The 13,331-nt window shown below is 47.2% G+C and overlaps 1 protein-coding gene across 14 annotated transcripts in view; it reads right to left on the bottom strand.

Moving 5' to 3' along the window:
- The window catches only part of BIN2 (bridging integrator 2), a 49,379-nt gene that overhangs the window by 5,873 nt on the left and 30,175 nt on the right, over positions 1 to 13,331 (bottom strand). For 2 of the 14 annotated variants that reach the window (XM_055294814.2, XM_055294810.2), the window contains 5 exons: positions 12,052 to 12,127; positions 10,783 to 10,865; positions 7,401 to 7,403; positions 6,324 to 7,074; positions 2,223 to 2,303 (listed from right to left, as the gene is read on the bottom strand). In XM_055294814.2, the coding sequence (XP_055150789.2) occupies positions 2,223 to 2,303; positions 6,324 to 7,074; positions 7,401 to 7,403; positions 10,783 to 10,865; positions 12,052 to 12,127 (994 nt within the window). The remainder of the gene's footprint in view (positions 1 to 2,222; positions 2,304 to 6,323; positions 7,075 to 7,400; positions 7,404 to 10,782; positions 10,866 to 12,051; positions 12,128 to 13,331) is intronic. The other 12 variants (XM_055294808.2, XM_055294811.2, XM_055294809.2 and 9 more) reach the window with 7 other exon arrangements.

Raw genomic sequence — 13,331 nt, 5'->3', positions numbered from 1 at the left:
TTGGGATTACAGGCGTGAGCCATGGCACCTGGCCAACAGAACCAATTTCTAACTGTGATAGCCACTTGAAATTCCATGATTTCTCCTTCAAGGACATTTTCTTTCTTTTTACTCCCTCCTCCCTGTCCAGGTCATGAATTAACTCAAAGGTGATGTTACATCACCTCCCGGAAAGTTATCAAAACCTTCCATCTCTCTGAGATGATTCAAGTGGTAAGCAAGAACAGATTTTTTCCCAGTAATTTCTTTTTCAAAAATGGCTATTTTTTTCCCAGTTATATTTATATTTACCCATTTTTACATGTGACATGTCCATAATTCTGCCTGACAGAAATATGATTTATAATGCATTTGCAAGGGAAGTGAGCATACATAGGCTTCAGAGGATTGATGACACAAATAGGCTAGGATCTAAAATGCTCTAGTTGCTTAATTCTACAGGAAAAATATTTCTCCTTAGCTGATGACCAAAGCAATCCCACCAGAGAGGCTAAGAGTAAGGAAATATTATAAATCTAAAATATAAGGAGACAGATTCAGGCAAAAGGAGAGTGTATCCTGTACCTCTTTTCCAGGGAGGACAGTGTTACTGGCCTGTTTCTTAAAATGGTCAAAAAGAGTCTTGGCTCCTATAAACTCTTCCCTTCAAAAAGATGACTCCAAGAATGCAAGCTTGTTTCATCATTCCCCAGAGGCAATCAAAAAGTCACTCTATTACTGTCTCCATCTAAAATCATATAATATATTATAAAATCAAATTGAAATCAATTCAACCATTGAGTTGCTCTTTTCAGTGCAGAAAAATGAGAAGTGGCTATACTTACCTACTCAAAACCCTGCATCTATCCTGCACTTATTCACTATCCACATGTCCTGCCTATCTCTCTCCATCAGCACGGCTGCCTCAGACTAGAAACTGACCAAGGAAAAGTCATTTTTATTATTTAAAAAATCTTTTTTTGAGATGGGGTCTCACTCTGTTGCCCAGGCTGGAGTGCAGTGGCACGATCATGACTCACTGTACCCTTGACCTCCCTGGGCTCAGGTGATCCCACCTCAGCTTCCCAAGTAGCTGGGGCCACAGGCATGTGACACTACACCTGGCTAATTTTTGTATTTTTTTTAGAGATGGGTTTTTCCTATGTTGCCCAGGCTGATCTTAGACTCCTGGGATCAAGTGATCCACCTGCCTCAGCCCCCAGCAAAGTGCTAGGATTACAGCCACCTTGGGAGGTTGAGGCACTGCACCCAGATCTTTTTATTAAAATTTTTTTAAAGAGATGGCATCTGACTATGTTGCCCAAGCTGGAGTGCAGTGGCTATTCACAGGTGTGATCGTAGCATACTACAGTGTTGAACACCTGGGCTCAAGTGATCCTCCCACTTCAGCCTCCTGAGTAGCTGGGATTACAGGCTTGCACCACTGAGCCTGACTTAAGGAAGTTTTTTTTGTTTGTTTTTTTTTTCTTTTTGAGACAGAGTTTCGCTCTTGTTGCCCAGGCTGGAGTGCAATGGCGAGATCTCGGCTCACTGCAACCTCCGCCTTCTGGGTTCAAACAATTCTCCTGCCTCAGCCTCCTCAGTAGCTGGGATTTCAGGCACATGCCACCATGCCCAGCTAATTTTTGTATTTTTAGTAGAGACAGGGTTTTACCATGTTGACCAGGCTGGTCTCGAACCCTCGAACTCCTGACCTCAGGTGATCTGCCCACCTCGGCCTCCCAAACTGCTGGGATTACAGGCGTGAGCCACTGCACCCGGCCTAGCAAAAGTTGTTTTTTTTTTGAGACGGAGTCTCGCTCTGTCGCCCAGGCTGGAGTGCAGTGGCGAAATCCCGGCTCACTGCAAGCTCCACCTCCCGGGTTCACGCCATTCTCCTGCCTCAGCCTCCGGAGTAGCTGGGACTACAGGCGCCCGCCACCGCGCCCGGCTAATTTTTTGTATTTTTAGTAGAGACGGGGTTTCACCACGTTAGCCAGGATGATCTCGATCTCCTGACCTCGTGATCCGCCCGCCTCTGCCTCCCAAAGTGCTGGGATTACAGGCATGAGCCACCGCGCCCGGCCAGGAAAAGTTTTGTATCTTGCTCTGTTAGGGCCCTCAGTGCTTCATGTGAATCAAGACTGAAGGCCTCTGAAAGATATACTTCTGAAAAAGAAAAATAAATTTTAATGTATAAAAAAATAGGGCATTGTCATGTAGATGACTTAGGCTTTTAGTACCTCCGAGGAGTCAGCTGAGATAAGCTTATTATCCTCTTCCTTGTCTTCCATCTTCTTTGCCTCTCCAGGCTCTGAAGCAATCTGTGAATCAAAGTGAACAATGGAGGAGAGAGTCTCACACCTTCCCACCCTGGGGGCCATTCCTGTGCCCTTGGTCCATATTAGCTCCTCTCAGATAGCAGGAGGCTCCCGAGGTAGCCTTGGTCAGACACAGGCAGTAGTAGGGTGGTGTGATCTAACGAGTGCCAGAAATCTCACACACTACTCCCAGATATACACATGGCTCATGTGCTAGCCTTCTTCATTGCTCACATGTCACCGCTGACTGCGCTATAAACTTGCAACTCAGCTCCCACCCTCTGTGCCCTTCCCTACTTAATTTTTCTTCATATCAGGCAGGGCGCAGTGGCTCAAGCCTGTAATCCCAGCACTTTGGGAGGCCGAGGCGGGCGGATTACGAGGTCAGGAGATCGAGACCATCCTGGCTAACACGGTGAAACCCCGTCTCTACTAAAAATACAAAAAATTAGCCGGGCGTGGTGGCAGGCGCCTGTAATCCCGTCTACTCAGGAGGCTGAGGCAGGAGAATGGCGTGAACCCAGAGGGCGGAGCTTGCAGTGAGCCGAGATCGCGCCACTGCACTCCAGTGTGGGTGACAGAGCGAGACTCCGTCTCAAAAAAAAAAAAAAAAAAAAAAAAAAATTTTCTTCATATCACTTATCATTACTAGATTGTAATTTTATTTATTCTTTTTTTTTTTTTTGTCTGTCTTCCTGCACTAAAATATAAGCCTCAGGAAGGCAGGGAATTCTGTTTTGTTCACTGTCACACCCTACCTCCTAGAAAAGTCCCAGGCACACTGTAGGGGCTCAGTAAGTAATTGTAGAACGAATAAATCTTGTTGTCATCTAGTCAGACATTTCACCATAATCCTCTCTACAACGTACCTGACTGGAGATCATATATCCTAGATCTTTTTTTTTTTTGAGACAGGGTCTTGCTCTGTTGCCAGGCTGGAGTGCAACGTGGCACCATCTTGGCTTACTGCAACCTCTGCCTCCTGGGTTCAAGTGATTCTCCCACCTCAGCCTCCCGAGTAGCTGGGATTACAGGCACACACCACCAAGCCCAACAAGCTTTTTGTATTTTTAGTAGAGACGGAGTTTCACCATGTTGGCCAGGATGGTCTCGATCTCTTGACCTCATGATCCGCCCACCTCAGCCTCCCAAAGTGCTGGGATGACAGGCGTGAGCCAGTGCGCCTGGCCCTTAGCTCTTAACATCAAGGAGTCCGGGTGCAGTGGCTCACGCCTGTCATCCCAGCACTTTGGGAGGCCGAGGCGGGCGGATCACAAGGTCAGGAGATTGAGACCATCCTGGCTAACACAGTGAAACTCCGTCTCTACTAAAAATACAAAAAATTAGCCGGGCATGGTGTTGGGTGCCTGTAGTCCCAGCTACTCGGGAGGCTGAGGCAGGAGAATGGTGTGAACCCGGGAGGCGGAGCTTGCAGTGAGCCGAGATCGCAACACTGCACTCCAGCCTGGGCGACAGAGCGAGACTCCGTCTCAAAAAAAAAAAAAAACAAAAAACATCAAGGAAAGAGAACTAATTCTCAAGGCGGCCCATCCCATATTTTTTTTGGTCAGCCCCTTGTGTCTCCTTTGCCCTTCCACAATACTTTTTTTCCATCCCATTAAAAAAATTGAGCTAATTGTTGAAAGTTCCTCTTGTATTGATCCAAAATGTATCTTAAAAAAAGTCTTTATACATAGTTTCTGCCTCTGCCCTCTGGAGTGTCACGGAACAAGTCAAATCCCTATATGATAGTCTTTCCATATAATGTGACTCGAATATGACTTGAGGCCGGGCATGGTGGCTCACACCTGTAAGCCCAGCACTTTGGGAGGCGGAGATGGGAGGACCACTGGAGCCCAGGAGTTTGAAACCAGCCTGGGCAACATGGCGAAACCCCATCTCTACCAAAAATACAAAAATGAGGCAGGCGTGGTGTCATGAGCCTGTAGTACCAGCTACTTGGGAAGCTAAGGAGGGAAGATCACTGGGGCCCAGAGAGGTCAAGGCTGCAGTGAGTCATGATCGTGCCACTGCACTCCGGCCTGGGTAACAGAGTGAGACCCTGTCTCAAAAGAAAGAAAGAAAAAAAGAGTACGACTTGATTTACAGATCCTTCACAGAACTAGTTGCTCTTCAATGGGTTGGCATCTCTCAATTTTTTTTTTTCAAAAGCCTTAAAAATTTTTTTGAGATAGGGTCTCACTCTGGTGCCCAGGCTGGAGTATAGTGGTGCTCACTGCAGCCTCGACCTCATAAGCTCAAGCAATCCTCCCGTCTCAGCCTCCCAAGTAGGGACCAGCCTTTTCAAAAGGCTGTCCTTTTTGCTTCACTTCCCTCTGTGAGTTCCTGCTTCTAGGTCTTCTCATCAGAGAAAACACACCCTGGAAATTTGCTGCCATTTTTTTTCAGGGTCTATTTACCATAGTCACAGGTATAATGAACTGAAGTGAGACCCACCACCCCCACTAAAGAAGGTAAAGCTCAGGATTCCAACTATTGGTTCTTTATTTTTTTAAATTTATTATTTATTTATTTATTTTATTTTGTTTTGTTTTGTTTTTAACTTTTTCTTTTTCTTTTCTTTTCTTTGAGACACAGTCTCACTCTGTTGCCCAGGCTGGAGTGCAGTGATGTGATGTCGGCTTACTGCAACCTCTGCCTCCTGGGTTCAAGTGATTCTCGTGTTCTTGTGCCTCAGGCCTTCCAAGTAGCTGAGACTACAGACGCCACCATGCCTGGCTAATTTTTGTATTTTTAATGGAGACAGGGTTTCACCATGTTGGTTGATCAGGCTGGTCTCGAACTCCCGGCCTCAAGTAATCTGCCTGCCTCGGCCTCCCCAAGTGCTGGAATTACAGGTGTGAGCCACGATGCCCGGCTTCAACTATAGGTTCTTTATACTAGGAACTCCCAGAACTTGGAGGAAAAGAAAGAAATTAGTAAGAATCTGCTCATTAACACTATTAGAGATAAGCCCCTTACAGAAGTCAATTACCAGCTGGGTGCAGTGGCTCACGCCTGTAATCCCAGCACTTTGGGAGGCCGAGGCAGGCGGATCATGAGGTCAGGAGTTCGGGACCAGCCTGCCCAACTTGGAGAAACCAGCCGGGCACGGTGGCTCACGCCTGTAATCCCAGCACTTTGGGAGGCTGAGGCGGGTGGATCACGAGGTCAGGAGATCGAGACCATCCTGACTAACGTGGTGAAACCCCATCTCTACTAAAAATACAAAAAATTAGCCAGGCGTGGTGGTGGGTGCCTCTAACTCCAGCTACTCGGGAGGCTGAGGCAGGAAAATGGCGTGAACCCGGGAGGCGGAGCTTGCAGTGAGCAGAGATGGCGCCACTGCACTCCATACTTGGCGACAGAGCGAGACTCCGTCTCCAAAATAAAACAAAACAAAACAAAAAATAGACATGGAGAAACCCCGTCTCTACTAAAAATACAAAAATTAGCCGGGTGTGGTGGTGTGCACCTGTAATCCCAGCTACTCTGGAGGCTGAGGCAGGAGAATCGCTTGAACCCAGGAGGCAGAGGTTGCAGTGAGCCAAGACTGCGCGACTGCACTCCAGCCTGGGTGACAGAGCGAGACTCCATTTCAAAAAAAAAAAAGTCAATTACCCTAAAAGTAGATTTACTAAATTAATAGCTATGAAGACATGAAACAATCCCCAGAACCAAAAAAGGTGTCCAAGAGTATTCTGACTATAGTAAAGATACCTACATGGAGGTTATAAAAGGATATAAAGACCCTACCAGAGTCTGGTGCAGTGGCTCACATCTGTAATCTCAGCACTTTGGGAGGCCAAGACAGGAGGATCACTTGAGGCCAGGAATTCAAGACCAGCCTGGGCAACATAAGGAGACCCTATCTCTATTGGGGGAGGATCACCTGAGCTTGAGAGGTTGAGACTGCAATGAGCTGTGATCGTACCACTACACTCCAGCCTGGGCGCCAGAGTGAGACCCTAGCTTAAATAAATAAATAAATTAGATTAAATACCCAACCAGAACTAGTCTTACCTGAGATGTCATTAAGGTGGGGGAAGTACAAAGTTCTTCGGGGTTCTGATTGTGGATGTTTTCATTTCCTTTGGCCTCAGGAGTTCTTACTGGCTTCTCTGGTGGTTCTGGATTAGGAGAGACCTCTAGGGAGGTCCTAGGACTTGGAGTCCCAGTCCCCAAGGAGGCCCTAGGGCTGGTGGGTGAACCCCCTCCAGAGGCTGTAGGGCTGGAAGGTATGTTCCCTGAGGAGGGCCTGGGGCTTGCAGTGGCTCTGGGTGGAGGAGGCCTACTAGGGGGTGCTGAGGTCCTCTGGATAGAGGCTCTCTTCTTTGGTTGTTCAGATCCTTCACTTGCTGTGCGGGTTCGGAGGACTACTTCTGCGGCAGATGATGAAGGCTGCCCTGAAGGGCTCAGGGCTCCGCCTGGTGATGGAGCTGGGGAGCTGGGGAGAACTTCCTCCTGGGACTTGGCACTCTCAGTGGTAGGAGAGGGCTGGGCCTGGGTGGGGCCACTGCAGGCTGGTAGAGGCTCATCTTCCTCAGAGGAACTTGCTTCAGATCCTTCCTTCTCTATTTCCTCCTCTTCTAAGAGCTCCTTGATCTCAGAATTGTCTTCCCCCTGGGCTACATCAGGTGCCAGATCTTCAGTTGTGGAGACAGATTCACTCTCACTCTTCAAGGAAAGTGTAGAGGGACTAGTAGGTGAGGTAAGAGGACTGGAGACCGTAGCTGTTCGAACTGGCGGAGAAATGACTAAAGAGCGCCTGCTGCTAAAAAAGGAAGGTGTTCAGATTCAGAATGGCTAAAAACCAGAAGCAACGTAAATATGCAAAAATAAATTATGATGCATGTAATAAAAAAAAGAATAAAGCAATTTAAAATGTTAGAAAGTTTGCATAATTTACAATAACACTTATAGAGTGAAATGAAAAAAGGCCAAAATTTTATCTATATCATGAGCTCAATTATGTAAAAATATGTACAGAGAAAGAGACTGGAAAGAAACACTGCAAAATGTCAGCAAATATTTCCTCTGGGGCAAAGATTAATGGGTGATATACAGTTGAACTACACAGATTTCATATTTGTGAATTACCTACTTATTTATTTGGAACCCCCAAATCAATACTTGTGGCACTTTCCCAGTCACTATTGGACATGCACAAGTGGTGAAGAATGAGTTGCCTGGCACGCACTTTCCAGATGAAGTCTAAAAAGGCAATCATCTACCTTCTTGCTTCCGTCCTCAAACTGTAAACAAGTGTCCTTTCCACCATGTTTTCCTAACTTTGTGCTTTTTGTTGGTGATTTTGCTACTTAAAATGGCCCCCAAGCTGTAGTGCTAAGTGCAAAAAGACTGTGATGTGTCTTCCAGAGAAAATACATGTATTATTAGGCAAGCTTCGTTCGGGCATGAGTTACAATGCTGCTGGTTGTGAGTTCAATATTAATAAATTAATAGTATATATTAAATAAGGTATCTTTAAACAGAAATTCATATAAAACAAGGTTATATGTTGGGTGGTTGATGAAAATGTTGTGATCAGGGGCTCACAGAAACCTGTGTTTTGATGTTCAGTGAGTATGGCAACTTTATAAAACAAAACTATCACGAACAACAAGAATCAACTATAACATTTATCAAGTAGCTACTATGTGCTGGATGCCATGCTTATCCTTGAGCACCCAGGATTAGAATCTAGAATATATCAGCCAAAAAAAAAAACCTATTTTTTTTATTTATTTATATATTTATTTATTTATTTATTTATTTTGAGATGGAGTTTCGCTCTGTCGCCCAGGCTGGAGTGCAGTGGCACGATCTCGGCTCACTGCAAGCTCCACCTCCCAGGTTCATGCCATTCTCCTGCCTCAGCCTCCTGACTAGCTGGGACTACAGGCACCCGCCACCATGCCCAGCTAAATTTTTTTTGTATTTTTAGTAGAGACAGGGTTTCACTGTGTTAGCCAGGATGGTGTCGATCTCCTGACCTCGTGATCCGCCTGCCTCGGCCTCCCAAAGTGCTGGGATTACAGGCGTGAGCCACCGTGCCCGGCACAAAAACTTATATAGATCAATTTTTTTAAAAAAGGTCAACAACCCAATTGAAAAATGGGAAAACGATATATAGGAAAGTCACAGAACAGGAACCTTAAATGGCCAATAACATGAAAAGATGCTCAAGGAAACTAGCAATTATGAAGCTATGATTTAAAACTGCAAAAAAATTCCATTTCATACTCATGAACTTGTAAGAATGAAGAAGTCTGACAATTTCACATGTAGTGAGAATGTGGACTCATGAGGGCTCTTACTCACTGCTGATGGGTAGTAAACTGGAGTTATTACCGTGCAGAGCAATATGGAAATATCTCATTAACGGTCAAGAAGCCCCATGACAGACCTTATGACTCAACAATCCTGCTCCAAGTATAGACCCTAAAGAAACTCTTGATAATATTCACAGGGACAAATGTAAAACATGTTCATCACAACATTATTTATAATAGCAAAAACCTAGAAGACAACTCAAATGCCCCAAACTAGCAGGAGGATAAATGAATCATGAACTAGGCGTACAATAACAACTATAGAAAGGAAACCTCAGAGCTATTATAGCAACATGTAGCAATAACAAAAAATCTTACAAACAACACTAAGAGAACAAAAGAAGTTGCAGAACAGTACATACAGTATAAGTCCATTTATATAAAGTTTAAAAACATGCAAAACAGCCAGGCGTGGTGGCTCACACCTGTAATCCCAGCACTCTGGGAAGCCAAGGTGGGCGGATCACAAGGTCAGAAGTTCAAGACCAGCCTGGCCAATATGGTGAAACCCCGTCTCTACTAAAAATACAAAAATTAGCCGGGTGTGGTGGCGTGTGCCTGTAATCCCAGCTACTCAGGAGGCTGAGGCAGGAGAATCGCTTGAACCCGGGAGGCAGAGGTTGCAGTGAGCCAAGATTGTGCCATTGTACTCCAGCCTGGGCGACAGAGCAAGACCCTGTCTCAAAAACAACAAAAAGCCGGGCGCGGTGGCTCACGCTTGTAATCCCAGCACTTTGGGAGGCCGAGGCGGGTGGATCACGAGGTCAGGAGATCGAGACCACGGTGAAACCCCGTCTCTACTAAAAACACAAAAAATTAGCCGGGCGTGGTGGCGGGCGCCTGTAGTCCCAGCTACTCGGAGAGGCTGAGGCAGGAGAATGGCGTGAACCCGGGAGGCGGAGCTTGCAGTGAGCCGAGATTGCGCCACTGGACTCCAGCCCAGGCAACAGAGCGAGACTCTGTCTCAAAAAAAAAAAAAAAACAACAAAAAACAAAAAACCCCAAAAAACATGCAAAACAATATTTTATGTGTGCATGTATGTGTGAAACAATACAGTGTGTGTATGTTACATTTAGTATTACATTTGGTATTTATTTCCATGCGTGTTATTTTGTGTGAAATGTACATGCACACATAAAACAACACACATAGAAATGATAAATACTAAATGTAACATAGTAGTTACCTTTAGTGGGGTCAGAAAGAAAAAGTGAGTGGGGAAGGAACATTGGGAACTTCAGCTATATTTACAACAGCCGAGTTCTTAAATTTGATGGTATGTACATGGCTATTTGTTGTATTATTCTTTATACATTCAGTTATGTCTAAAATATTTAATTTTTATTAATTTTTTTAGAGACAGGGTCTTGCTGTGTCACCCAGGCTGGAGTGCACTGGCATGATCATAGCTCACTGCACCCTCAAACTCCTGCGCTCAAGTGATCCTCCCGCTTCAGCCTCCTGAGTAGCTAGGAGTACAGGTACGCACCGCCTTGCCCAGCTAATTTCTTTTTTTTCGTTTAATCTTTTTTTGTAGAGATGAGATTTCACTATGTTGCCCAGACTGGTTTCAAACTCCTGATCTCAAGTGATTCTCCTGCCTCAGCCTCCCAAAGTACTGGGATTATAGGCATGAGCCACCATGTCTTGGCCTTGAAATATTCAGTAAAAAGCAGCTGGGCACAGTGGCTCACGCCTGTAATCCCAGCACTTTGTGAGGCTGAGGCGGGCGGATCTAGAGGTCAGGAGATCGAGACCATCCTGGCTAACACAGTGAAACCCTATCTCTCCTAAAAATACAACAACAGAAAATCAGCTGGGCGTGGTGGCGGGTGCCTGTAGTCCCAGCTACTCAGGAGGCTGAGGCAGGAGAATGGCGTGAACCCGGGAGGTGGAGCTTGCAGTGAGCGGAGACTGCGCCACTACGCTCCAGCCTGGGCGACAGAGCGAGACTCCATCTCAAAAATAAAAGAGAAATATTTAGTAAAAAGCAAAATAATTTATACAGGAGCATAGTACAAACAACAAACATCATCACACACATGCACATAAGGGACAGGTCAGGATTCTGAACTGGAGATGAGGATGTCGAATACATTCACACACAGGACAAGCAAAGCAAAAAAGAGTCTTGGATGGTGCTCACCTTGACAGTCCCTTCACCACAAAGACTTTATTGGAATGTTGCTTCTCCAGTTTGCTCATCACCTCGTAGAGATTGTGGTTCAGCTAGAGCCAGTAAGAAAGAAGGGGATGCTAGCCAACTGGGAACTCGAGAGTGGCATATCCCTTCTCCCCTCCCCTTCAGACAGCTTCCCAAAATAAAACCTCCCCCTTTCAATTCTGATCTGAATTCCTCTTCATCTGCCTAGCATTAGAGTCCAGGGTCTTGTCCCACCACCCCCTCTTCCTTGTCCCTCTGTGTTCTAAGTTCTGCCTCTTCCATCAGATTGGCAGCTGTCTCAAGGCAGGGTCCATAACTGATGTCTGATTTGAGGTTCTAGCTTCTCACAGGTGATCCAGGGAATGAAAACTCATTTTTAGGCCAGGCGCGGTGGCTCACGCCTGTAATCCCAGCACTTTGGGAGGCTGAGGCGGGCGGATCACGAGGTCAGGAGATCGAGACCATCCTGGCTAACACGGTGAAACCCTGTCTCTATTAAAAATACAAAAAAATTAGCTGGGCGTGGTGGTGGGCACCTGTAGTCCCAGCTACTCGGGAGGCTGAGGCAGGAGAATGGCGTGAACCCGGGAGGCGGAGCTTGCAGTGAGCCAAGATTGCGCCACTGCACTCCAGCCTGGGCGCCAGAGCAAGACTCCGTCTCAAAAAAAAACAAACAAACCTCATTTTTAATATTAACTAGTCAAATCATATACTTTAGCCAAATAAACTATGGAGAGTAGTATGTATAGCTGTTTGTGAATATAACTAATATAAATGTTGTAGTAGCAAAGAATCTTGGAATCCCAGGACTAGAAAAGACTTCATAAATTAGGTTATATGGCTGCCTGTCACTGACAGGATTAGTCTTATTTGAGACCCACCACCTGAGAAACTGACTTGTCCTTAAACACTGCCCTCTCCAGTCCCCAGCAAGAACAGATAGAGATTTCACAATGGGGTTCCCTATTTTAATTTTTCCTTCTATAGGCCCAGCCTCCTTTATTCATGCTAAAGCTCAAATTTGGACACACTTACTCAGTTGTTAAGGGAGATGAAGAGGGCCCTCGGATAGTGTATATATGTGTTTTAATATAGTTAAGTACACAATCAAGTGCTCTTATTTCATCATGAGATAAAAGTCAAACTCTGTGGTGCCAATATGGATATTTAAAGAAATTATGTAAGTCAAGGCTATCTTCATATTTACTAGAAAACACACCTAGGAGCCTCAATTGGCCAGATGCCTCTCACCTTGCTCATTTCCCTGTAGAAGACATCCCTCAAGTTGGAAATGTTTTGGAAGATGGTCACATAGCAGCCAATACGACTATTAGGAAGCAAAACCACAAACACATATGGGTAAGGCATGGGAAAGGAGTTCTTTGTTTGAAATACAAGGTAGCACTTAAGCCAAAACCAGCCACCAAGGCTCCTAAATGAAAGCCATCCCCGCTGGGCACAGTGGCTCACGCCTGTAATCCCAGCATTGTGGGAGGCCGAGGTGGGCGTATCATGAAGTCAGGAGATCAAGACCATCCTGGCTAACATGGTAAAACCCCGCCTCTACTAAAAAAAAAAAAAAAAAAATTAGCCGGGCATGGTGGCATGTGCCTGTAGTCCCAGCTACTCGGGAGGCTGAGGCAGGAGAGTCGCTTGAACCTGGGAGGCAGAGGTTGCAGTGAGCTGAGATCGTGCCACTGCACTCCAGCCTGGGCGACAGAGCGAGACTCCATCTTAAAAAAAAAAAAGCCTTCCTTCCTTTCTTTCTTCTTTTCCCTCTCGGGCCCAGGCTGCAATCTACTCGGCTTGCTGCTGCCCGCGCTGCGGACTCCCTGGGTCTGCCGGCGCGCGCCACCGCTGCCTGCCTTTTCTCCTTTCGCTGCAGGCACGCGTTCGCCATCTTGGCCACGCTGGTCGCCAGCTCCTCACGCCAAGTGCTCTGCCCGCCTCAGCCTCCCGAGCTACTGGAACTACAGACGGAGTCTCGCTCACCCAGTGCTCGGTGTTGCCCAGGCTGGAGTGCGGTGGCGTGGTCTGGCCTCGCGGCAGCCTCCGCCCCCCAGCCGCCTGCCTTGGCCTACCAGGGTGCTGGGATTGCAGCCCCTGCCCGGCCGCCGCCCCATCTGGGAGGTGGGGAGCGCCTCTGCCCGGCCGCCCCATCTGGGAAGTGAGGAGCGCCTCTGCCCGGCCACCCACTGTCTGGGAAGTGAGGAGCGCCTCTGCCCGGCCGCCCCGTCTGGGAAGTGAGGAGCGCCTCTGCCCGGCCACCCCGTCTGGGAAGTGAGGAGCGCCTCTGCCCGGCCACCCCATCTGGGAAGTGAGGAGCGCCTCTGCCCGGCCACCCATCGTCTGGGAAGTGAGGAGCGCCTCTGCCCGGCCGCCCCGTCCGGGAAGAAGTGAGGAGCGCCTCTGCCCGGCCGCCCCGTCTGGGAAGTGAGGAGCGCCTCTGCCCGGCCGCCCCGTCCGGGAAGAAGTGAGGAGCGCCTCTGCCCGGCCGCCCCATCTGGGAAGTGAGGAGCGCCTCTGCCCGG

The sequence above is a fragment of the Symphalangus syndactylus genome, chromosome 10 (assembly GCF_028878055.3).
Source record: "Symphalangus syndactylus isolate Jambi chromosome 10, NHGRI_mSymSyn1-v2.1_pri, whole genome shotgun sequence".
NCBI classification, from domain to species: Eukaryota; Metazoa; Chordata; class Mammalia; order Primates; family Hylobatidae; genus Symphalangus; species Symphalangus syndactylus.
Note: the sequence above shows the minus strand (reverse complement) of the source record. Positions and strands in the feature narration are given on the sequence as shown.